At 47.4% G+C, this 26,679-nt stretch overlaps 1 protein-coding gene across 5 annotated transcripts in view; it reads left to right on the top strand.

Annotated features, from left to right (window-relative positions):
• LOC149328712 (atlastin-3-like) overlaps nt 1-23,951 on the top strand; it is a 37,667-nt gene extending 13,716 nt beyond the window's left edge. For 4 of the 5 annotated variants that reach the window (XM_089561780.1, XM_089561781.1, XM_089561779.1 and 1 more), the window contains 5 exons: nt 6,080-6,321; nt 11,787-11,888; nt 17,496-17,597; nt 22,039-22,128; nt 23,793-23,951. In XM_089561780.1, coding sequence (XP_089417906.1) covers nt 6,080-6,321; nt 11,787-11,888; nt 17,496-17,597; nt 22,039-22,128; nt 23,793-23,904 — 648 coding nt within the window. In that variant the 3' untranslated portion in view covers nt 23,905-23,951. The remainder of the gene's footprint in view (nt 1-6,079; nt 6,322-11,786; nt 11,889-17,495; nt 17,598-22,038; nt 22,129-23,792) is intronic. The other variant, XM_089561778.1, reaches the window with a different exon arrangement.
• Nucleotides 23,952-26,679: the final 2,728 nt, after the last annotated feature.

Raw genomic sequence — 26,679 nt, 5'->3', positions numbered from 1 at the left:
GCGGCTGATATCGGCGTCGAAGCAGAGGGGCGATTGTCTGTGAGCTGACAGTATGACCATGGAGGAAGAGTCTGTAAACGATGAAGCTGAAGCGACATCTTGCGTGCTCTGTTTGCCTCACGCTGGTCGATAAGTTCACTCAATGTATTAAGTTGAGCGTACTCTTGCAGAATGGGTATGGGTGCGATACGCGGAAGATAAGTTATGGCGCGCATAGCCTCCCGATTGATTGATTCAAGGGAGTCCCACTTTCGGCGGGTGAGGCGATGAAATTGAGCTTGGTACACTATCCGCGGCTGAAGGATAGAGCGCACGAGCTGACGGGCAGTATCAAAACGCGCTCCGCCAGAGCGCATAGCTATGCGTCGAATCAGACCGAGAGTAGCGTGAGCCGATTTACGGGTCGCGTTTAGCCACGGAGTCCCAGTCCCAGATGTATGAAGTAGAAGACCAAGAACACGCACACTTTCAACTTGAGGAATTGGAGAATTATCTACCGTGAAGGTAAAAGGTGCTGCTTTCCGTAAGCCACTTCTGTTGCCAATGCGAATGAAACAAGATTTATTACACGAGAGGGTCAGACCCAAAGGGGGTAGTCGTGATGTTAAGGCATCCAGCGCTTGCTGAAGCGCCGACTGTTGCACAGACGCATCTGGATTACAGGACCACAGGGTTATGTCGTCGGCTTACGCAAGGACGCGCACAGAAGGAATTTTCTCTAGGGCTCGGACAAGAGGTATAAAAGTTACATTAAATAATGGGGGGGGGGGGCGAGGACGGAGCCCTGCGGTACACCGCGGTTGGAGGTAAAGTGACCAAAAGGCTTCCCATGGACACGTACACTGAAGGTTCTGTTTGTTAAAAATGAGTGAATTGAAAGGAGAAAGCGATGCAGGAGACCGAGATCTTGAAGGGTGCCAAGAATAGAAGAGTGTAGGACATTGTCATATGCCTTTGTGATGTCAGTAGCGATCACCGTACGAACAAGATGACTATGGGGAGAATGGTTTAGTACGTCCACAGCCAAAACAGCCAGACCGTCTTCAGTCCCAATGTGAGGGCGGAACCCAATTTGAGATTCTGGATAACAATCATTCGATTCCAGCCACCACGACAAGCGAGCTGCTAGAATGTGTTCATAAAGCTTGCAGATAGTAGGCGTAAGTGAAATAGGGCGGAGGGCCGAAAGAGAAACCGGCGGCTGACCTGATTTGGGGATTGGGACAACGATGGAATGTTTCCACTCTGCAGGAATAACTCCAGAATGCCACACCTCATTGAATGTATCAAGGAGGGAATGTAGAGCAGGTCCTTTCAAGTTGCGAAACAACGAGTTAGGTACACCGTCATGCCCGGGAGAGTGCTTGTTTTGAGGCGATCTATGGAGGCCAGCAATTCTGCCATGGTAAAATCTGAAGTAACCTCATCAGGGGGCTCAGAAATCGATAATATGGGAGAAGGGGTAGGGAGGCAGTCATGATGTGGGAAAAACTGACGGGCTGCTTGTTGTGCAAATGAAGTTTCATCCACATTCAGAGCCAAGCGAATGCTTTCGGTATAATCAGCTACTTGAGAAGTGCGTTCCATGGCGTGAAATACCCGCCAAAGATGTCTATTACCCTGTGTAGAGGAGAGGCGGGCACACCATGCAGCCCAGCGTTGTCTGCTAAGTCGCTTTGAGTAGCGCCGCGCACGTGCAGTAGCCCGATGAAGAGCTGGAAGAGCTGAAGGGTCGTCGGGATTACGAGAAGCATAATGATCCGCCCTGCGACGAAGAGCCCAGAGATTAAGGAGATGCATGTCCGGGTTCGGATCATCCTCATTTACAGTAGTGGCGAATGTATGAGTCGACAAAACAGCTGAGAGGGTAGACAGTACAGTAGATGGGTTCAGCGTAGACAACCTATTATCTGCGCGTACGGAATCCCATGATGTAAAGCGCACGCTGCGGCGTATTTTCCGGGGACGCGAAGTTGTGATGGAGATTAAAATAGGGCTGTGATCACTGCCCCAAGTGTCTGGTTCAACATTCCAACGAGGGTAGCCGGGCCCTAACCACCAAGACAAATCAGGCGAATACGGACCACCCCGAGGGCGCGTTGAAGTTTGCGGTTGATTTAGTAGTTGAAATGAATGATCAAGAAAGGTGCCATGAATGTGAGCACCCCGGGAGGAATCCAAAGGGTAGCCCCACGATGTGTGAGCGCCGTTGAAATCTCCGCCAACTAAAATAGGGGTACCCGAGTAGTTATTACGGAGAAAACGAATCCAACCTAGGTTGGGAGACACTGTTCCCGGACGACCATAGAAAGATACAAGTATCAGTGGTGTATGTGCAGGTTTTACGAGAAGGCCAACGACCTCCTGGCGAGTGTTGCACCACCGTGAAAGATCGATCGGTGTATGGGGAACAGAACGAAGAACATAAATTGCAGATTTACCGGGATGGAGGGAGGAAGCGATGCAGCGGCGATCAGGGATGGAAGGAGAATGGTACGCGCAGAAACCAGAGAGGCGAGGAAGGGAATTGTGCTCTTGAAGAAGGAAGGCCCAGGCCTTGAGTTTGCCGTCACGCAGGCGGATGTTCACTTCAGATGACTTATTGGCAAAGCTACGGCAGTTCCATTGCACCACCAGAGATGATGCACTAGCATGGCGAGGCCGAAGAGCTTCAACGATCAGGGTGGTCAACTGCTGCATGAGTGCCATTATTTTCTCCACTGCCGGGGAGTGCACATTAGATGGGACCTCGGCGCCGTTATGTGGCTCAGTGCTGTTTGGAGATGATTCGTGAGGAGGTAGCTCGTTCGCTACGTTTCTTCGAGATGGCTGTGAGCGCCGCTGTCCTCGACGCTTAGTGAGATCCTCTAAGTGGCGACGAGCCTCTGCGATGGCATTGTCGAGAGCGGTGTCTTCATCTGTGGTGTCTGTGGCTTTACGTGTTGATGTGGGCTTCCTTCCTCGACGGTGAACAGCTTGTGCGTAGGAAAGTGGCTGAGCAGGCACGTTGATAGTCGGGGAGTCAGGTGTAGGAAGTGCAGGGAAGTCGTCTTCAGCACACGCTAGAGCAGCGAAGCGATTGCTTGTGCTGATGCCAGTGCTCTCGGACGGCTTGTTCGACTTCTTTGCCTTCTTCTTTGGACAATTAGGAGAACGAATGTCGTGGCCTGGTAATTTGCACAGGGCACAAAGGCCGGCTGTCTGGTCCATATCGGCCACTGCTGCAGGATTGGGGCAGGTAGTCTGCATATGCCCTTCTTTATGACAGTGGTAGCAAAAGATACGGCGTGGACGGAAGGGCTGCGGCTTGACAATGACGCCGTAATTGGTCATGTAGTCTGGTAGATTGGACGGACCTTGAAGGGTGAGGAGGTACTGTCAGCAGCAAAAGTTTGCGGGATCTCCAGCGCGTGGCGGAGCGACGCAAAACAGCATTCCAGCGCCATCTGCCGCGATTACGCCCGATGTCGAGGCTCACAGCACTTCCGTGTTAGCCATTATTTGTGCATGCCTGTCCTTTCTTTGTTATAGGGCATGTCTCATCGCGTTCTTCGCCGGGATCCGCTTTTGCCACTGGCAACGAATCGCCGTGTCACCGTCGTTGCGCGTCTGTTTCGGCTGCTGCGATGGTGACAAGTGCTTCGATCCCTCGCGCGAGCCAAAGTAGGACTGGCTGCGAACATCACACAGCGCAGCGGTTTCCCTGAGTCTGATAAGCACGTCACGGGGAAGCAAACGTCAAGGCATGCTTGATAGCGAAGAAAGGATAGGCATGCGCAAAGCGTGCTTCAAACGCCATTTCCGTGAGCCTCGACATCGGGCGTAATCGCGGCAGATGGCGCTGGAATGCAGTTTTGCGTCGCTCCGCCACGCGCTGGAGATCCCGCAAACTTTTGCTGCTGACAGTACGTGCCCCGGCGCCCCATAGGCCGGGCATGGAGTACTGTGTGTGTAGAACAACGGATATTTGTTCTCACTTCCTGGGGAGGGCTAGTGCTGTAGATGTGGTAGACGATGCATCGGAGGGTGTCAGGCCCGGATGCATAATAGACTAGTACGGGGACATGTTTGCTTGAGTTCAGGGGGACCTGCGTCACACTGCACATTTTCTCAGCGGCCGCTAAGGTTGGTAGGTTCACTGTGATAGTGTTGGAAGGACGATGCACAACAAATCCACAATAGTTAGACGAGCCGAGAACGTGATCAATAGTGGCCTGAACATAACGGGGAGGAATGGCAGTAATGTCAAACCGCAATGTAGGCTTGATGGTGACGCGGAACAGTTTTGGGGTCGGTAGAAGCGCGCCTGAGGCGCTACTCACCGGTGGTGTCTGTTGAGGTGGCAGGGGCTCAGTCGGTGCAATCTGTACGGGTGCCCTTGGTAATGAAGACGCAACTGGTTCTACAGGCGCAGTTCCTTGCGGTAGCTGACGAGGTGTCACGGGCTCAACCGGTACAGTTGACCTTGGAAGGGGAGACGAAACTGCAGCCACGGGAACAGTTCCTTGTGGCAATGCGAGAGACACGGGGGCGGTGGTGCAGTCCATGTCGCAAGTCGCAGAATCGGAAGACGCTCCAGCGGGCAAGTCTGTAGCCGCCGAGTCATGCACCGACGTGGAGGCAGCCAATGACGCCGAATCCATGCCACAGGCGCGCAGCGCGGCCTCGCTCAGCAGCGCCGAGCTAAGCCTAGCTTGCGCCTGGGGTTGTCGGTTATGTTTTCGTACTTGAGATGTCGCCCACCTTGCCGGAAATCTGTCCAGAGGGGTGTCCTTGACCTCCGGTGGCACAGAAGGCAGTTCGTAGCCTCCAGAAGATGTCTGTGAACAAGAGAAACGAGAATTAAACACGGAGCTCAGAACAAACACGTCTCAGCTCGGGCTTCTTCTTCTTCCTCTCCATTTGTCGACATTTCTGTCGACAACTGCTGCTTACAACGATGAGACATTAAAGGCTTTCGCCTTAATAGATACCAAATAGATATCCCGAATTCCCGAGCGTATAGTACCTAATTAGTGTACACCAGGTCCGGCGTCAGTAGGACTGCTAATTTCGCATACCTTGTCAACAGCAGTTTTCAAATAGACAGTGCTCCACTAACTAGCCAGGCAAGACGTACAGTTAAACTAACGCTACAACCTCGTATGCCCCTGGTGTTTCTTTGCTGACGTGAGACATAAAAATCATATCCGCCATTTAACGTCACACTGCCCCCTGGTGATCACGGTGTTGGCGACATTGACACATGGCGGAAAGTCACGAAGCGACCAGTTGTAGGGGGCGCTGTATTTACATGTTTTTCACCACCAAACCATCCTCTGTGGTGTGCCGTCTAAGACTGCCTCTGTGAGAGGTTCAATCGAGCTACGCACAAGTAGCGGCCGAAAATGGAAGCCTAGCAGATTCCCCCGTAAAAAAAAAAATGGCTGAGGCTTAGCTAAGGTTAAGCCTAGTCAGATGCGAAGCATATTGATGGCTAGGCTTGGTAATACATGGCTTTCCTTGGTTGACGTTCATCCCGCTCTTCATCGGTCTCTGTGGCACGCTGAAGCTTTCGCTTCTCGTTCAAATCAGCCCTGCTTCTAGGCGGCATCCCAACACCTGGCCGCCTCGTAAGTGCCCGGAGAGCGAGGCAAGCTCAGCTTTATACCGCTGCTGTAGCGTCATGTGGTCAGCTGCAGCGCCTCTGATGTGGAGCCTCCACCGCCGCGGCCGACCGCGCGAGCCGGCAGCCCATCTCTCCTCTGCTGTGACGTCATGTTGTCACGTGGTCAGCCGCCGCGCCTCTGATGTGCAGCCTCCACCGCCGAGGCCGACCGCGCGAGCCGGCAGCCCATCTCTCCTCTGCTGTGACGTCATGTTGTCACGTGGTGTCACGTGGTCACGCTAAAGGTCAATGGTAGCTCCACCGCCGCGCTCGACGGGCTGTAGTGTAGCTCTAGTAATATGCTTCGCAGAAAAAAGATATTGTGCCTGCAATGTGGGAAGCTCTACTGGAGTTAATGTGTTGGAGCGCATTCCTCCGTGTTGATTGATTGTATAACCCCGTAGGAACTAATTTTCAAGTTGCGCGTCGCAGACGATCGACGCGACCTTCAAGGAATTCACCAAGAGGAACGAGCAGGGTGGCAAAAAAGCAAAGTTGACCGAGTTGCTTAAGGGAATTTTGCAGTCGGCTGCCCTGGTCCTTCTCTCTGCTCCGCTCGGTGCTTCATCGGCCATTGGCACAGCCGCCAAAGTTGCGGCCAGTTTGTCAGGCTTTGGGCTCAGTGTTGCTTCAGTTTTTCTGGCTGATCAACTCGGACGTCTGTTCGGTGCACGGTGAGTATCGGTCTTTGATTTCAATTCAATTATTTTGTAGCGAATGCTACACTTCGCTGTGGCGGTGCTCCGAGGAGGCACAGAGACCGACCTTGAGCCGTTGCCTAGCAACCGCCGCAGCAGGCGGACGCCGCGCGCTCGCCGTGCCATTTGGCATGACGTCACACCGCGCGCCACGCCGCGGAGCCGCCGCCGCCGTTTGGTATGACGTCACAGCGCAACGACGAGGCAAGCGGTGTGACGTCGCTGCGCTCGCTTTCGCTACGCATATCTTGGCATAGCCGAGCTAAGCCGCTGTTTACTGTTTCCTTTCTTCAGAGAAAGAGAGCGCGAAAAGCTGTGACAAAGGCTTGACGTCGGTCCTGCACTCTTACAAATTGGCATTCATACAGATGCAGCTATGGCACAAGCGTTTAAAAGATAAAAAAAGAAAGAAGAAAACATTACCAACAGTTTAAGCAGTTATGAGAACACAGCAAGTATAGCAAACGAATGCGAGTGGACATGAATAAAAAGATGTAATCAAAAACAACTTATGTGGGAACTACTAAAACACACTACACACTTCCCATAAATGAAGACGATAAAATTAACTCAAGCTTAGAATCCGGATTACAAAAAGAATCAAAGCACTTTTGCCCCAGCCGAATTAACAATGATTTAACGCTGCCCTGTTTGTAATCGCTGGTTACACGTGAGAGAACGTTTCCATTCGCAAGTACAAAGAAGCGACAGTATCGTATAAGGCGCTAGAACCTCCAGTCGTTCCTTTAGAGAAGTTCAGCCTAATGTTTGAAAGTTGTAAATTTTAGGGCTTATAGAATTGAACAATATTTACAACATAGTAGCCTAAAGTGCTTCCTTGAAACATTTCAGAAGCCGGATATTATGCAGTTCTCGCCTTTACATGCGATGAAAATTCCTGTAATGACCACTGAGCCACAATACTGCTTAATAGTTAATTTACTATATATGCAAACCCGGACGGACAGCTTTCGAAATAGAAAAGCAAAAGATATGAAATAATAAATTACAATGGGAGGCAGAAACCTAGGTGAGTTTAAAACAAACAGATCCAAAGTACGCATTTCGAAAAATTTTAGTCATAGTATATACGTAAAAGTCAGTTATGCACGTGAAAATTATCCCTTATGTTTCAGGAACGATTTTTAAATATGAGAAGGTCGCTAGAGATCGCGAAGTCCTTTTTTAACGAGCTGTGTCTGCAGTTGCCGTCGTAATTACGTAATTTTCCCTCGGGAGTTGGCTTCCATCTAGTCGTAACCAGGAGCCGAAATGAAAGCCATCCAAAGTTGACCTCCGTGAACGAGGGCCCAAGTACAGGCAGAGAGGGCAGCAGTGGTATTTGCCTCCTTCTAGCGACCACGCATCAAGGCCTCGTGAACCAATGAACTTACAATAAGGGCCTTGTTCACAGTAGACATAATCGCGCCGTGAGAACAGCGCTGAAGTAGAAGCTGCAATTTTTTTTTCATTCAGCCGCACAGCAGGTACGGCAGGCATCCCACCGGTGGGATGCGATTGTTTTTTCTTCTGCTTTCTTATCATCTTTAAGCGGTAAAATAAATGACACTGACAATCTATAATTAATTAAAACCACAAATTGAAAAAAAAAAATCCTCCACGCTTCATAGTTTTGGTGACTGTTGGCTTCCGTCATGTATGCTTTGCACTGGGAATACCTTTATACATCCATTGACAAAAGTAAGCAGTCCGTATAATTAGTGATCGAAATCTACTCGTACCCTGCCCCTAAAAGGAAGTGCACCAGGATGAGCTTACTGCATTTTTGCTCCATAATGGTTTATTCGTGCTTACAGTGTATTCATAGACCAAATAAGGATTCAGACGCCAAAAAAAAGTTCAGGGGGGCACTTTATTGACCTAAAGGGGTGAGGCGAAAGCGTTTAGCGTGGTGTTGCAGCTTGTGTGACTGATGTGTTATTAAGATGTTAATTAAGTACACAATTGTTTGTGAATCTTATATGCTCGAGACACTGGAGGGCATTTGGGAGGCATCCGTCCGATTCGATGCCTTTCTGCAAACACTGTCTAGTGTCCTAGACAAGGAGAACTACATATGCGTTGGCAGGAAGTAGCGTAGCCATTTACATGCTCGGCTGCGGAACGGAAGGATGGTGATTAGAATCCCATCGTGCACAAAAGTTTTTTTTTTCTGGTCTCAGTAGAAAAAGCGTGACACCTCTGCTGATAACCTTCTGCTGACAAACTTCTGTCGACAACGATGAGGCATTAAAGGCTTTCGCCTTAATACAATACGGGTGACCGCCGCAGAGCATCCCCTATCGCTAAAACAGCGACGCCCTGACAAACGCGCCACCATAGACAACCGTGTAGTGCGTCTAGCGCAAAGGCGAGAAATACCTTGCAGAGTCTGAAAGAACACGCACTATCTGGGCAACTTTGTTTTGCTCTATATGTCGCCTACAGCCAAAATGTGAGCAGCGTACCGATGTCGTGCAATAATGGCAACGTTTTATCAAATAACGAAGCAACAAGAGTGCAAACGCGCATTTGGCGAGGCCACAATGCGGTGCGCCTCAGTGCTAATCACCGTATTGGCCTTATCGCGGAAAGTTTATCGCGACACACTTGAGAAGAGGTGGGCGCGAGACGCTCGGACGCTAGACACTGGAACAACGTTGGTATTTTGACAGGCTCAGAGGTGGCCGCAAGGAAAGGGTTTCTACCCTGGCAATGAGTGCGCAGTTTATGTATTTATGCTCTGCGTTCGTAGTCGAGTTTTAAGCCTTTAATGCCTCATCGTTGTCGACAGCAGGTTGTCAGCAGAGGTTTCTAGTTGGACCAGGAAAAAAAATCTTTGTCCCCAATTGGATTAGAATCCCCATCATTCTGTTCCGCAGCCGAGCGTGCTAATGGCTACGCTACTTCCTGCCAACACATGTGTAGTTCTCTTTGTCTAGGACTCTGCAGAGTGTTTGCAGAGAGGCGTCGAATCAGACGGATGCCTCCCGAACTCCCTCCAGTGTCTCCAGCATTTAAGATTCACAAACATTTGTGTACTTAATGAACACCTTAACCACACATCAGTGACGCAAGCAGCAACACCGCGCTAAACGCTTTCGCCTCACCGCACTTTAGGCCAACAAAGTGTCCCCCTGAATTTTTCTTCCAGCTCTTGCCCGAGCAGCTTTTAAAATTCCCTGAAAATTCTAGGATATTCTAATTTAGAGCGCAGCTCTTAAGAGTCCATTCGTGGGCTGAGTCGCGTCGCCGCTGACGGCGTAATCGTGCCAAGCCGTAAATAAAATAAATAAAAAAAACAATGACCGGCTGTGATTCGAACACGTGGCGCCGCGAATATAGCAGTTTCGCTGGCTACTGCCGGAGAGCACTAGGCTATCGCCACAGCCGAACACGCCCCGTGTTTAACTGCAACTCTTCCGCTTTGTACTGCACATCGTCGTCTTCACCTAGTACTGCGATAAGACTTTCCCCTTTCCCTCTCCTTTTCCTCTCCTTTCCGTCTCCTTTCCCTCTATTTTCTCTCTCCTCTCGTCACTTTTTTCACGCTGAAAGGTCGGCGCTTCTCTGCACGCCACACTGCCGGTGCCAGAACTTCTTGACCCACCGGAGCTACGCTGCTGATTGGCCGCTGCCATGCATAGCTCTCTGACGTCATAAATAATCTAACCAACAGCCATCTCGGAACTGGTATACGCAGGAACAGTGCGACGGAGGAGGGTGCGAGCATGAAAAAGATGCCGGAAAGGGCTCGCCAACTTTCGCGCATGATGGTGTGTTCAATGCTACGTGCAGGAGTCTATTATTCGGCTCAGGTGTTCATGACAGCACATTGCAGCGATTAAGCGAGTTTATGTACTCACCTCAGAACGTTTTTCAGAGCCCTTTTAAGAGTTTAAAAACACAAATGAAATGATCCATTTACTGCTATGTAGGTGCTTGCTTGCGTCCTTAACCATGACGCAAAGATAGGCGAAGATAACTGTGAAAATGTGAACGTGTTTAGCTGTATTGGTCAAATGTTTAGGGGAATCCCGGGTTCGAACTCCGGACCAGGACGAATTTTTCTTTAACTACGAAGTTTCTGAGAAAGCTCTATAGCTTTCCTTTGTAGCCTGTCACAACTATCGCCCACCAACCGGCTGCCTGGTGCAAGCCGTCGAGGTACAGGGGCCGCTTTACGCTCCCCTGTGGCCTAAAAGCGAACGTTGTGCAACATTTATTTTTTTGAGGTCGGTCAGCCCGTGCGTGGTGCACGTGTGTCGGTGCGTCAGTACTCCAAAGGAACTCAGGGGTTGCGGGTGTAAAACAAATATTTAATCGCATGCAGGGAAACACAAAAACATGTAAAAACAAACAGAGGAGTGGCCGAAAAACTATACAAAACGCGACAAGCAAGAGCGACAGACAATACAAAGAACACACAAATCCAATTACAGAGCACAAGACGGCGTACAGGGCATGAAAAGAAGTAATATACAAAAAGTTAAATGGGAAAAAGAATAGAAAGTCCACGGACAATTCACATACGGGGGCTGCGGCGATGCCTCTGGTTCGGGTGGTTGTGGATGCGACGATGGCTCGACGGCGGCGGGCCTTGTGCGATGGAACGCGTGCCTCGGCGCGGTAACTCGGCCCTCCACGCCCGCAAACACACCACCCAACCTCTTCAACTGCCTATTTCCTCCCGACTGTCCAACCGCTCCCTGCAACCTGGACGGGCCGGCCGCTAGCATACCTCTTCCCTTTCCCTCATCATTGTGGCGCTTTTGTCAACGCGGTGACGACGGGGCAGAGGGGACGCATGAACCCGCTCAGCTCCCTCAGAGCGCCGCGCGGGAGAGCAGGAGGGAACGCAAAAGGTCAGTCTTCCGTGACAGGCGTCGTCGAGTCGGCTATGCCTGCATTCTCCACCTTAAAAAAAACAGCGCGCCTGTACCACCGCTCTAGAACATACCACTCCTGGAATTCCAGTGTCGGCTTCGTTCCCCGATGGCTGAGCCCCGAGAGAATTCCTGACCAGAAAAATTCCACTGGTCTGTGACATAGCCGTATGGCTGCGCTCGGGTGGATGTCAATGAGTAATTACTGCCTTATTATAAATCTACTCCACCTTGGGGGATTCCCCTAAACGTTTGACCAACACAGTTCCCACTTCGAGTTATTGATCAATTCGCTCTCGCCCTACCATAAGCTTGCCGTCCCGGTTAGCTCAATTGGTAGAGCGACTGCTCCGGTGTAGCGGTGGTCCTGGGTTCGAACCCCGGACCAGGACGAATTTTTCTTTAACTACGAAGTTTCTGAGAAAGCTGTATAGCTTTCCTTTGTAGCCGTATGGCTGCGCTCGGGTGGATGTCAATGAGTAATTACTCCCTTATTTGTTTAGCTGTAGTGGTTGAATGCGGAGTTAGAGTGATAACAGGGAAGGTATCTTCCAGTGATGGCACACTGCCCGTGAATCCTGATACTGACGTCGTGCTTCATCCTAATTCACGCACTGGGCAAGGTTCTTCTGCCCTAGACGACCATGGCGTTGAAAAGTGAGTGCCTCTGTTTGGTTTAGCTTCTTTAAACTTCTACAAAAATATAAACAGGGCTGTTGTGAGGAGCTCGACTTGTTTGCAATGAAAACCTTCAGAAGCCATGCCCGCAAGCCCCTGCCAAATATCACGCTTAAACCTTCTTGAGGTTGGCTATGGAAGAATAGCCGATAATCGAGTCAAAAACGAAGATAAGTAACTCAGATATTTCCTTAATACATTCCAAATCTTTCCAAGTGGTCAGGGTGGAATTTGAAAAAAAATTAATATCTGTTCAGAATGTACTATCGCTGACAGCTAATAAAAGTTTAAAGTTGCGCTTAAGTCTCCTTACGTGCAGAAATGCGAAAACAGTTCGAGTTCCATTGCCTCCTCTATTACTTAGTAATGTAAGTATTCATTGTTGGAAATTGTTTAATGAATAAATCAATCAATCAACTAATCAACCAATCAATGAATTAATCAATGAATGAATGAATCAATTAATCAAATAAGTTAATTAGTTACCAAAACATATTTTAATTAGTTATAGCGCTCATTAATCTGGGTTAATTGTTCATCGGAACAATTACTTAATTATTAATCAAACCTACTATTGGTTTCAATAATTATGAACCAGTGAATTTCGTTAAACTTGTAATAGCTTATTCAATTCTGCAGAAATTACTTGCATTTCACCAGGTTCGTGAATTACTCGGGGTAATTAGCGACATTAACTGACTTAATATTGATTTCAAAATCTTATTTACTAATTCGCTCTTTTAAGCGTTTCATTCAATTATTTATGATTGCTAATTATAATTACTCGTACTGTATGATCGACATTTAATGAGGACACGCTCTGTCCAAAGCTTATTGTGACGCATCGTGTCCACACCGCTCATGAGACGAGGAATGCTTTCGCATTAAAAGAAAGACTGCTTCTCCAGTTAGAGAGAAAATGTAGAGAAAGAGATGTTACATCTGTACATCAGTTTAGGCAAAGAGCACATCCCTTATTGTGTCATTGATGTTCTTGTTTGTCTTTTTTGTTTTGTGTTTGTTAAATATTCCTATGTTTCTTCATGTCGCTATTAAGAAAAGTGCCATTTATTTCTTGCAGCTTGTGCATATGTATATTGCATGTAGAATTATATAAGCATCTGATCTGAACGTGATTAGGATGTATGATTATGGCGGTATGTTATGTACTACTGCCTCTGCTGCGCCCGGCGAGGCCAAGAGCTAGTCAGGAGACCAATAGTCTCCTTTTGTCTTGCCTCGTGGGCAATACTTGTATTGCCTAAAAAATGAATGAATAAATAAATAAATAAATAAATAAATAAATAAAAATGTAGCAGATGTGCGCTGAATGGCAGATGGGGACAGGAGAGCATGGAGCCGAAGGCTTTCCCACTAAGCTTCCTCGTCATCGCCACATCGATACGCGCAGTGTCTGTAACATCTATGCGAGTAGCGGTCCATGCTCGTGAGGATAACCCTCTTCGAAATCCTTTAGTCAAGAAGACAGGATGATTGTGTGAGGAGAATAAATAAAGTGATGCTTCTACCCGAAGTTTTTTTTCTGACGGAAGAACAAAACAACTGCGAGGTTGCGAAGATCTGCGACAAATGGGATTAGGAGAGATAACGCACATGACAATAATACACACAAATAGAAAACGACAAGGTATTAGCAGGAAAGAAAAGGTAGACAGCGTGGCTGAACACGGGTAAGTAGAAGAAAACAGTATGCAGGATAATTCCGGATTCCAACTGTTGTGTATGCGTCTGAAATTGCGACTATCGCAAGCAGCAGAGGAAACCACCCTAATATTGCAAACGCATTGGAAAAGTCTGTTCCTTGAAAGGTCCAAAGTGAAACCATCAATTTGCAATATTGGGCCAATTAACCGTACTGCATGGGACGGAGAGCAATTGATGGCACAGCCAGACACTTGTCTATCCGGAATTTCTCCCCGTCTCATTTTGGTTGTTATCTGTAGCTGAACAGTTCTGCTGGTCAACTTGCTTGCGCTTGACAGACGAACTGAATGCCGTCAAGTAATGAATCCCAAGAATGAGATTACCAACTAGAAAAGCAGAGCGGGTACTTCATAGGTGTCGCAAGTTTTCTCAACCGGTCTTTGCAGCAGCGCCTTTGGCGCCCAATGTAAACACAACCATTACTTGGGAAATTGCATTCGAAAAGGCCACAATACATATCCTGCTCTCTGTGCAGAATCCGTTGCTGTATATTCTTTTTTGAGTAGACGCCAGCTGGCAAGCGGGCACAAACCAGGCATTCTGCATATAGTGGTGTACACATACACTCACCCCAGGGGTCGCATCCTTTTTCGCACGTACCTGAGAACAAGCAACAAAAATGCGGATAAAGCAGGTATGCGGATAAACAAGCAAAAAAATATCGAGTACTCCCTATCTTTTTTGTACGGCACTTCTCGTTCTACCTGCGACTGCCATGTCTGCTCCCGGATGCATATGCGGCTTCCGCAATGTGTTTTCACTTAAGCATTATGCGTAGGGGGGAGAGAGAGAGACTCTTTAATGAAGAGCAGAGAATTTAGCAGGCGTTTAAAAATCGCTGGCATGCTACTCTGCGTAGGGAGGGGAATTTGGGAGATAAAGACAGAAGGAGAGCAGAGTGGAAGAGGTAAAAAAAAAACGAAGATAAAATGCGGCCATGAAATGGGTACTAAGGATGCAATGGCGAGTATTGATGTAACCTATGGAGTGATGGAGTGCATAGTCCGTCAAATGGGCTGACGAAGTTCACTGCATGAAGAATGCATGAAGGTGACGTGCAAGTGAATTTAAAGCTTATCGAGATGTCCAATGTCTTTTAAATATGTGTATAGAAAAGTCATTGCAAGTCTCTGTTGCCTAAGGCAGGCTAAGGGACCTAAAACTTTGTCCATTGTAAGGGGCACTGAGCAGAGCTTCTGCATGCAATGTTCATAGTACGCACGCCCGTTTGCATACGCAGGGCACTCAAGCAAGATATGCTCCACAGTTTCTATCGCGGCACAGTTGTCACAGTGCGGACTGTTCATTTGTCTAAAACGGTATCGTAGGCCGTTTGTATATGCAGCATTGAGACGAAGTCGATGATAAAGTGTTTCCAGATAATAGTGTTTCGGCACACGTCCACATCAAAATTCGCGTTCATGAAAATACCTTAGTAATAGAGGACGTCATACGTCCGCCGCTATGGACCAGGGTGGCGCTGGTGAACACTCTCAATGTTCGGTCACACTGCACGTAAATACCCCCGAAAACAGAAGATTGGACAGCTGACGTCGTGGGTCAATTGGAAGAGCACCGGACGCGAAATTCGGAGGTCGTGGGTTCGAATTGTGGGATGTTTTTATTCTGCTTTCTAATCAATATAATTACCCTGTTAATCTCCCATCGATGAGCACTACAAATCGAGAAAAAAACATTCCCTATGCTCCTCGGTTCCGGTTACTGTTCGCTTCCGCCATGTTAGTAGAAAAATGAACACTTTGCTTCTGAGCGCTGATTTCTAGTTATTGCTCTGAAGCAGAACCGAATGCCCACTCATTAAAGGCTGCTCCACGTAGGAGGTGTCGTCAGAAGTTATCTACTTTCATGGACCAGTGGATGTCAACGCATTTTTTTGCTCTATGTGTATGGAGCATACGCCACCAATGTAATTTAACGCAAGCTTATCGTACTAACCCCCCAAAATGATTAGGGTTTTTTAATCTCAATAAATTATAATGTGCTTTATGTAAAGCACAAAGAAGATTATTACTTTTTATTCACCGATACAACATCTTTTTAAAGGTTTTTGCTCTTGCAAAATTCTCTCTGTAGCACCTCCTCTCCGCAAAGTTTGGAAACCGCACTGAAAGACCCCTGCGGGTCCTAAGCCGGACACACAGAGAGAGAAAACACATAAAAATTACACTCGTCACACGTCAAAATTGACTGCCGGTTTTGCGACGAGCGTTGCTCACCAAATTCCGCTACAGGATTTATGAAAACAATTGTTTCTGTAATGTCACATCTTAAATAGAAGTGCACAATTGTTTAAAAGGGCTCTGAAAGGGGCTCACTATAAACTTGCGGTATGCCTGTGATGTTACAGTACTGAGCTTCACGAATTTTCTCCATCACGAAATTTTTTGTTGCGCTTTGTAGAATCAGAGTTCTCTGTTTTGAAAATTTGAATTGCACCGTCTTGGCTCATTTCCCTCTCCTCTCGTCACTTTTTCCACGCTAAAAGTGTCGGCGCTCCTCTGCACGCCCGACTGCCGGGGCCGGAATATCTTGACACCCCGGAGCTACGCTGCTTATTGGCCGCTGCCATGCATAGCTCTCTGACGTCATAAATAATCTGACCAATAGCCACCTCTCAACTCGTGTACGCAGGAGCGATGCGACGGAGGAGAGTGCGAGCATAGAAAAGATGCCGGAAAGGGTTCGCCAACATTCGCGCATCACTGTAGGTTCTCTGCTGCGTGCAGGAGCCTATTATTTGGCTCAGGTGTTAATTACAGCACATTGCAGCGATTAAGCGTGTTTATTTGCTCTCCTCGGAATGTTTTTCTGAGCTCCAGCAAGAGCTTAAAAATGCAGTGGGCACTTTGGCTCTCTAAAGTGCTGCAAGGGGAAAGGGTTTCTTGGCGCAGTGTTTGTTTTTATTCACTTTTTAATTTTTCATATTTTGTTTCTTTTATGCTCCTTTTCTTATATTTGTTTTTTTTTATTTTCATCTTATTTTTATTTTTGTTCATTTTCTTATTTTTATTTTCATTTTTCCTTTTCTTGACTTTATTCCTTTTATTTTATTTATGAAACCCATGCATTCACTAGATGCGCCTTTATTCATGCTCCAACCTTGAGCCTTCGTGGCGTAGTGGTAGTGTCTCCGCTTCAAATGCCAAAGGCCCTGGTTCGATTCGCACCCTCGGCGCAGTTTCTTTTTAAGCAGTGACGCCGAAAGGCGGACAAATCTGCCACCACGGCTGCCGACACGGCTGCCGACGCGTCTGCCGACCCATATGCTAACGACAGTATGAGACATTAAAGGCTTTCGCCTTAAAAACACAAAACAATTCAACCATTATTTCTATGTAGATGTTAGCTTGCTTCCCTAACCGCGCCACGAAGGTAGACCCGGATAACTGAAAAAAAAAAAAATATTCGCTGAGGCTTAGCTTGGTTAAGCCCGGTAATTGCGAAAGCAATATCCGTACCTACGCCATGGTACAGCTGGTAGTGTAGCTGGTGGTGGTGCTTGTGGTTAGACTTGTGGTGATGCATCGGTTATACAATCCAATCAACTCCTATCCAATCCAATGTAATCTAATGACATGTAATCTTATCTAATCCAATCCAGTCTAATCTAATCTAATCTAATCTAATCTAATGTAATCAAATGTAATCCAATCTAATGCAATCAAGGTCAAATGAAGATCAATGGTGGTCACGGCCGCGGCACGATAGTGGTCACGGCCGCGGCACGGCAAAGGCGTGAAAGTGCAAGTAGTATTGCTTTCGCAATAAAAAAAATGCGCACTTGTTTAGCGCCAAAGGTTGAATATACGTAGTTCGTATAACAGGGAAGGTCTCTTCCAGAGATGACTCCACGTGCGTGACTCCAGATGCTGACGACCTGCATCCCCATGAATCGAGCAGTGGGCGAGGCTCTCCTACCCCAGACGGCCACGGTGTTGAGAAGTGAGTGACACTGTTTGGTTTCGCTTGCGAAGACCTGCAACAAATGTGATACAAACAAACAGAAAACGACAATGTATCAGCTGGAAGGAAACGGCAGAGAGCGTGACTGAACGCGGGTAAGGAAAAAAATAACAGTATCGCAGGATAATTCCGGAGCCCAGATTGTCGTGCCTACCTCTGAAATAGCGACTATAGAGTAGGGAAATTGATACCTCGATCGGACACTTGTCTATGCAGAATCTTTCTCGTCGCTTCGCGGCTGTTGTATTTGTTGCTGAACAACACTTCCAACGTTGTCGGAGAGAAATTGTGAAAATTATAAATTTGTAAGATACCGTTACGAAAATATTGAAGGTAAACGTTCATTCTTCTGATATCGCGTGTTGCGTAAATCAGAGAAAATCGAAAAAAAATTCTCTCGGCCTAACCGCACGTTTGTTCGGGTTCAAATTTCGCACAGTGGTTGCATCTGGTGGTCAGTTTTGTTTTATGCTACATTTAGGTGGAGTACTTGCCTGATTCGGTCAGAATTATTTGGAAATCCCCATCGTCTGCAGCGACGGTGAGCCAAAACCGAAAGCCATCGCAGCAATGGTACTCGTGGCGCCATCTCGCACCCACCGGAGAAACCCAGTTGTGCTAAGTTGGTGAGCAAATATTTTTGCTTGGTGCTCTCTGCTGCGAAACAGCGCAAGACATCATTGAAAATACGGTCGTACAGCGATCAAGAGAAGGCCATGGCCGTGGCTTGGCTGTGCGAGTCCAACTCCTACCCTCGAGCCCTTCCCGGGAGAGGGCTCGTTTCTCCGGAGGGTGCGAGGTGGCGCTACGGGTACCATTGCTGCGAAGAGTTTCGGTTTTGGTTCGCCGTCACCGCAGACGATGCGGATTAATTCTGACCGTATCAGGCAAGTACCCCACCTAAATGTAGTATAAAACAAAACTGACCACCAAATGCAACCTCTGTGCGAAATTTTAGCCCGAACAAACGTGCGGTTAGGCCGAGAGAATTTTTTCCGATTTTTTCTGATTTACGCAAAAGTCGGTATGTAGCAAAATCATTCTTTCAAATGGTTTCTATAGTTCGCATTGAATAGTTAATAGTGCCATAAAAAAAAAACAATGGGGAATGCTTTCGACGATAGCAAAAACATAAAACGAAAAAAAAACAACGTAAGACTGCCATCGGTGATCTGCGGATATATTGATGTTTACAGTGAAATCTAACATTATATGAAAAAAAAACATCGTTCACAACCTGTTTCCCGCTCCAAAATACTTTTGTCGAAGACTGTTGGTTAATTCTGGTCACCCTGTTTCTGGTCTGACAGGCGAACTGAAGGCTACCAAATAATGAACCCCAGTAATGAGATTCCCAGCATGAAAAGAAGAGCGAAGCCTTCAGAGGGGTCACATGTTTTCTAAATCAATCTTTACCTCATCGTATTTTGTGTCCGATATAAACACAACCACAACTTAGGAAATAACATTCGAAAAGGACACAGCGCATATCGTGTTCTCGGTGCAGAATATGCTGTTGTATATTTTATTTTGAGTCGATGCGTACTGGCAAGCGGTCACAAACCATGCAGTCTGCATACAGTGGTGCACACATACACTCACTCGAGGAGTCTTTCCTGTGCGCAGCTTCTTTTTTTTGCACAAAGCGGAGTACCTAAACAGTGCATTTAGTCTAAAGTTTGGTGTGCATACAGTAGAACTATTTCGTAACGATTTATTTCGCAAGAATTTGTGAGCACAGGTGAACACTCTGAGTCCTTTCTTTTCTCGTGACACAGAACGACTGAGAGGATTGTTTACAGCTTTCAGAATTGGTTTTAGTACTGAACTTGGAAGAACAGAGTTTTGGAGGCAATGCATTTAAAGCCTGGTACAGATTGCGGTGGCGAAAATTTCAAGCGCGTCATTGTGACACACAATTATGCCCTACCCTTTAAACTTGTTTTTAACGTGAACAGTCGAAGGTTAACTCGAGTTTACTAAGCGACGGATACCTGCCAAGCCGAAGAGGAGTTCGAAATTAAACTCAGAGAGTTGTGGAAAACAGCGATGTATGGTTGTTTGCTAGTTTTGTGGATATACTGACAGCCTTGAAATCAAAAAACAGTTTTAAAAGTTAAATTACCAGTCCATATCTTTATGTTCTAAATTGTTCCAGCTAGCACCTTGGAATCATCTAAATATCGATATATCAAGATATACCGAAAGCTTCATTACAAGTTCACTATTGAAAGCACGGTAAAATTAGACGCTATACGTCTCGCTCAACAAGGTAGGAACAAATGATCCCCATCTTATATCTGCCTTTGGAGCATAAGGAAAGCTAATAAAGCTAACAGTCATTATTATGAATAATGTGTATGGTTAGATAGAGCTTTAAAAACAAAGGTTGGTAACAATAGGTCTATAGTCCGCGGCATCCTGTGTTTTTCTGGTGACCAATCTCAACGCTGAACGTGATCAGTTTATTGCCGTGGGACTATATCAAACAAAAAGCAGCAAAATTCTTGAACCCACAATTTCGTCTAGTGATTGGCTTATTTTTTACGTAACAAGAAAAGCTTCAACAAAAGGACTGCTCTTTCTCAGACAGGAGTCCCATGTAGCAGTGGCTGCAGGCTTGAATTGCATCCGACTGTAGTAGCGCTTGTGAGGCTCGCATTTATACTCCGCGAGCATTTGTGGAGTCCCCTACCATTCAAATATTCCCCGCGCCGGAACGCGCAAAAATAGTTTGTTAATGTCAGCTGAGTGAAAAAAAATTGAATCTTCTAAACTGTTTTGTGTATGACCACAGCAGCTTCATTTTTATGAATTATTTTACATACTTTATTAGGAATATCTTACGCCGTTCTTGGATTTCAAGAGGTTGTGACCGAATTCAATAAATAAATTTTATGTTTTTTTTCAGTTTGATAGTCGTGCGCATGGGAAAAATCAAGAAACTTCAAATAACAAGCTTATATTTAGCATCATTTACCAGGTAATAGAGAAATCTAATACTTCAGAAAGGTAACTTTTCCCGTGGTTGTAGGCTGCAGTTCAGAAGTGTATTGTATTTATGCGCTCCTATTATGTCCATTTTAGTTATGAAATCCTTTTAGGTCCCGGACTCGCTAACTCCGGCAAACAGCTAGCGGAAAATTGCGGCATACCTGATGTCGTATATAAAGTGTAAGCTACAGAAATATTTCCGAGTTTTGCTTTCATTGCCCATTCAGGCGAACGAAACTTTGCGATAACATGCTTACCATCCAGACCATGACATCCTAGTCGTAATAAAGAGGAATAAATGGGCTTGGACAGGGCACGTAATGCGAAGGCAAGATAACCGATGGTCCTTGAAGGTAAAGGAGAGAATTCCAAGAGACGGCAAGTGAAGCAGGGGGCGGCAGAAATTTAGGTGGGCGGATGAGATTACGAAGTTTGTGGGAATACGGTGGCCGCAGTTGACAAATGACCAGGTTAATTGGAGAGGCATGGAAGAGGTCTTTGCTCTGCATTGGGCGGAGTCAGGCTGCTGTTGCTGCGGATGGTGATGATGATGACCCACACGTACGATATAGTGCAGCGGCGGCGGAAACAGGTGCTTCCCTTCCCGATACCTTGAACCACTCGGCCAACGGCGTAGCCTCTCGCGCTACGGGCTATAAATTTTCATGCTTCATAATCTTTGATTTGCTATTCCATTCTTCCCAATGCTCAATGACAGTTGCAGTGAGCAGTTGTTGGCAGCTAAATCGTCGCCGTCGCATCTTAGGCGAGGATTCTGTGCTTGCAGTTGCTTACTGCCAGCACTGCGAGATCCGAGGTCGAGCTATAGAGCCGGATGTGTCAGGATATAAAGGTTCATCTACATTGACACTGCACAGCTTTATGTAACCGCCTACGCAGCTTTGGAGGTGGCCAAGACGTCCTATCTCACTGCTAAAGCAGATAAGAGTGTACGAGAGCAACAGGTATTTGAAGTGCGAAGCCATGAGATAAGTTGGTCGCTCTACCCACTACGAAAGAGGGCAGTGGCTGGACTCGACAGCAGCGACAGTGTTAGAATCGACGAGCGAAAACGAGTGCGCGTTTAATGAAAGAAAACGCCGGTAGCGAAAGCTTCTGAACCCGCGAATGAAGCCAGGGAGAATATTTTCGCTGCCCAGCTCGGAGAATACAAGCTAGTCAGTCAAAAGTTCCGACCAATTCCCGAATGAGGCTACCACTATCTACAAGCCGGGTTAGGACGTGCTATTCGATTTCATTCGTGCATTTCAAGTTGACACGAACTGTCGACAAAGAGATAGGCTAGAAATATTTGTAGCCATTTGTCTGTCAACAAAAGGGTAACTGCAGTGCATAAAGCACGGAATGAAAGGCGTCAGGGTTGCAATTCAGGAGATCTGGTAAAAGTGTTGATGTTATCTTTCAGGGAAGATGAAACCCTCGTGCCCGCTGAAGGCGAATACCTCTCATCACTGGACGGAGAGTCTCCTACCAAAGAGGACGACAACACTGAAAAGTGAGCCGCGACCAAGGACGTTGCTGTTCACAGACCTTTTTTCCTCAAGGAAAAAAGATGCTTTCTTTGCAGTTGTCTTCTAATAAAGATATTTATATAATATCTTTATATAAATAATAAAGATTTTTATAGCTCCCACCATCAGCAACCTTAGCTCCGAACTTCGACGTTCGAAACCGCCGAAAAAGCATGATGACGTTGACATAGTTTCTATGTCAAAACTGCAGTTTAAAGTAAATGAAATGAAAAAAAAACTAAAACATGTCAGATTTCTTGAGGAAGGTCCCAGATCAGAAGAATTATGAGATCAAGTGCGCATAATCCTTAGCCTGGCTAATAAGGTCATGTTGTCTTGAATCTCCGCGGGCCAAAAGCAGGCACTTTAGAAGAGAGTCGGAAAGAAATGGAATGGACTGACTGGACGGGCCTACTCTAATAGAGAGCAGGGCAGTTGAAAAAGGAGGGGTCCGAACGTCGTTGGAAATGGAAGAGTTAATTTGACGGTTTGAATTTTGTCACTTTTTAATTGTGGGAAATGCTTAAATTTTATCATTAATAACTGGATGATTAGACGGTATATATTGCAATGAATTTGAGTTTTTTGGCAGTGACTTCTGGATTTGCTTTCGGAGGCCAGAATACAGTACTAGGTTGCAGGGTGTGACAACGAGACACCAGACTAGAGGATGTGAAAATCTCGGTGTAGCTGATGAGCGCTTGATGTGTAATAATCCACGGTTAAGAAAACATAGCACACTGAGGAAGACTTCAATTTCTCCCAGGGTGTCGTGAAGAGCCATGGCTCGGCGCCTTAGACCAAACAACCATCTCCTTGATGATAAGCGTAGTGCATTGAATAATATTTTTAGGTAATATAAAGTGCTGTGTTCTCTGCGAAGTGGCGCATAAACGCACCAGTGTTCAGGTATAAATTATTAAAGAAGGTATAAAAGCGACCAATATTTCCGCTCTGTACTGTACAGTTACTTGCTGAACACCACGCTCTGTAGAATTTGTAGCAAGGATCAAAATGCACAGAAACGTAGGCTCCAAAGTAAGGTTCAAAGAGCAAGCGTTTAGGTGTCAAATAGTTTCTGGCTAGGAGTTGTTATCGAGCACCGTCAACATAAGCAAAATGAAGTGTCAAGGTTAAGCACAAGATCCCTCTGTGATGTGTTAAGCACGCAAGAGCTTTAGTCGGCAGTAAGCGAGCATCCTAAGAGGAGCTGACTCTGCAAAAAAAAAAAAAAACAACTAAATCGATGAACATGGCTTTCCGTATTGCATTTGAAGAAACGAAGAAGTGCTATGCTGCTTGCGTATTTGTTTTCTCGACTTCTTGATAAAGATAAAAAAAGAATCGAGTGGCATGTTTGCCAGTAGTAGCGGATGCTATGCGCCGGGTACCGTCTTTGTCAAAAGTAACGAAGCTTCAAGGTTTGCTTCTAGCTTGTATAGTGGGGCCCTTGTGACATTCCTGAAGATCAAAAGGTGTTGGAAGGTAAGAAGATCCCCAGTTCTCGCCTTTAACGGCCATTTCAGCTTCAGGAAAGCTGTAAGGACTCCACTGTACGAGCAAGAAGCAAACCACGCAACCTGGTTACTTTTGACAAAGACTGTACATTGTATGATGCACTGATAACAGCGCAAACTGTCTCTTGCAGTGACGATGCAGTGCCCGATGCTTCTGATGAAGGCGACCTCCTTCTCCAAGAATCGCAAGAGGAAAAATGCGGGCCACACAAGAGACCGATAGCAGGAAAGAGTGAGCCTTGATCTAGGGCTCAGACAACATGTCCTAATCTTTGTATTCAATAAAGAGGCTTGTGGGGAGTTTTTGTGTTTCTCTCAAAGTCAGCTGTGTATCTTTTAACGGGATAGCGTTAAAGGCCCCGTACACCATAAAATCCAGTTTGGGCGTTGTGCGCGAAAAATTACGGGCATTGGCTCGGCAGGTGGTCCCCAGAGAGCAACCTAGGAAGCAGGTGGGCTGCCTGGATCATGTGACCTTCCGACGTCACCACAACCTGACCACCGCATTGTGAGCAAACTGGCTAGTGTGGCAGGTGGCAGTTGCATTAATTATTGGTCGCGCGAGGTTCCTCGGTGCTCGGGACGACCTGAACCACAAAAGTCCCAACCACTGGGAGCATCTGCCATAGCAAGGCAGTGGCGCATCAGTAGTTGCTGCACCACTGCGCCCGGAGGGGTATGGGCACTCCCAGGGATCTATGAATGTAAATTAGAGAATGGCCTTCAACATATATGGGAATTAACGCGTTACGCTATCGCGTCATACCCTTAAGGGGGAGCTTAAGTGTCCCCACCAGTTTTCTCTTTCATAATACACACACCGCACAAAGCCAATCATAGAAGACAACTGAACACTTTCTTCTAGAGAGCTTCCCGAATATACCTAGAAACTACAGGGTACAGAATACAGGAGGGAAGGTGGGGACAAAAAAGTAAGACCGGCATGCCGGGTGACGATGTGAGGAGAGAAGAACCAAGAACAATACACGATACAAACGGCCATTACAAAAACAAAACATAAAACAAGAAAAATCGGGCAAGTCATGCAGTTCAAGGTGGCCTTCGTTTCATTTTTACAAGCCCCATGCATGAACACAAAATGCGTCATCAGTTTTAAAATTCGCGCATGGCCTTTCGTAGCGCATGGGTTTCGTGCATTGGTTTCGTCAATAGACCGGAGAATTCAAGTTTACTACAGTGAATTGACGTCACCCGACCGGACTGTTTACACTGGCAGGGGGAAAGTGAAGTTGCCAGAACGGAGCGTTTTCATTGGCTGAGGGATGGGAGGTCAGCCGCCTCGCGTGACGTCACCAGACCATAAGTGATGTCCCCAGGCCGTACGTAGCAGCCAGCTTGATGGTTTGGAATGAACAAAGACGCGTCTAGTGATACGGTGTCTTCGTTCATTCCCATCTTCCTCCCTTCCCATTAGGGCGAGGTTCAGGTGTACACCGAGGTATGCGAGACAGATACATTTCCTTTCCTCAAAAACCAATTTACCGACGGGTAAGGCGTGGGTGGTGGTGGTGAAAACATTTACTAAGAAAGGACAGGAGGTATGCTTCGATCAGCCCGTAAGGGACCGATCCTTACAAACACTAGGTGGAGGTCCCTAGTGTGGGACCCCAGTGGCGGTGGCCGCTGCCCGGGCGCCCCCGACTAAGGCTTGTTGGGCCTGTAAGTCGTGGCAGCCGAGCAGGGTCGCCTCCCAGTCCTCCCGGGTTGGGTTGGGGATGGGGGGAATAGCCGGGTTGGAGGGGAAGGCCCACACCATGTAATAGGTGTCAGAAGACACCGCACTACAGTGCGGGCAGATGCCGTTCCGGGCGATTGTGGTGGTGGTGGTGAAAACATTATTTACAACTGGGGAGTTTGGGACACACAGGTCCGTGGGCCCCCGCACGGCCCCACTGCACTCAAACGTTCATGTCCCGGAGGCTCATGACGCTGGCAGCCCGGCCGGTGGCGATGGCTTGCTTGGCCGGGTCCTCAGAACGCAGCAGGGTCTCCCATGCCTCCCAAGTGGTAAGGTGCTCCAGGCCCCGCGGGGGAGGATCCGCCAAGCAGAGGAAAAGAATATGGTCGAGAGTGGCTTTGGGGGGGTGGCAAAGAGTATAGGAGGGGTTTGTGAAGACTAGGTGATAGCGCGAGCGTACATAAGGGGAGGGTAAGGTGCGTGTTTGAAGCCGCCACCAAAGTGTCTGATGATAATGGTCGAGGGAGGGATGGGGTGGAGGGTAGAGAAGACGCTCGGCTTTGCAGGCCTGCGTCATTTCACTGAATGAGTGCATGCGCTCCCGCGAGAACCCCAGGTCGGAGGCCGCCGGTGCCCGGTTGAGAGAACCTCGGGCTAAAGCGTTGGCGGCCTCGTTTCCGGGATTCCCGGAAATCGCAGGCACCCATATCAACTCCATGTGGCGGGGTGAGTGTGCGGCGAGGGAGTTCAGTATGCGGAATGGAGGGACATGAACTCTCCGGTGAGCAAAATTTAGTATGGCAGTTTTAGAGTCGGATAGAATATATCGGCCTCCGTGCGGGTGATGGCCAGGGCAATGGCGGCCTCTTCGGCCTCCTCCGAAGTGGCAGTAGGGGTTATGTGAAGGGTGGCAATCGGTTGGAGGGAGGGGTTCGTGATGGCTAGGGCGATGGCGTTCTGTGGACTCCCTGGCAGCGTTGCAAGACGCTGTCGCGTTTCACTCTTAGAGGCGAAGCTTAACATCTTGACCACACATCAGTGACACAAGCAGGAACAGAGCCGCCGCGGTGGCTCAGTGGTTATGGTGCTCGGCTGCTGACCCGAAAGACGCGGGTTCGATCCCGGCCGCGGCGGTTGGATTTCTTTGGAGGAGAAATTCTAGAAGCCCGTGTACTGTGCGGTGTCAGTGCACGTTAAAGAACCCCAGGTGGTCGAAATTTCCTGAGCCCTCCACTACGGCGTCTCTCATAGCTTTAGTCGCTTTGGGACGTTAAACCCCATAAACCAAACCAACAAGCAGCAACACCGCGCTTAAGGCT

Source organism: Amblyomma mixtum, chromosome 9 (assembly GCF_055824585.1).
Source record: "Amblyomma mixtum isolate Tamu chromosome 9, ASM5582458v1, whole genome shotgun sequence".
NCBI classification, from domain to species: Eukaryota; Metazoa; Arthropoda; class Arachnida; order Ixodida; family Ixodidae; genus Amblyomma; species Amblyomma mixtum.
Note: the sequence above shows the minus strand (reverse complement) of the source record. Positions and strands in the feature narration are given on the sequence as shown.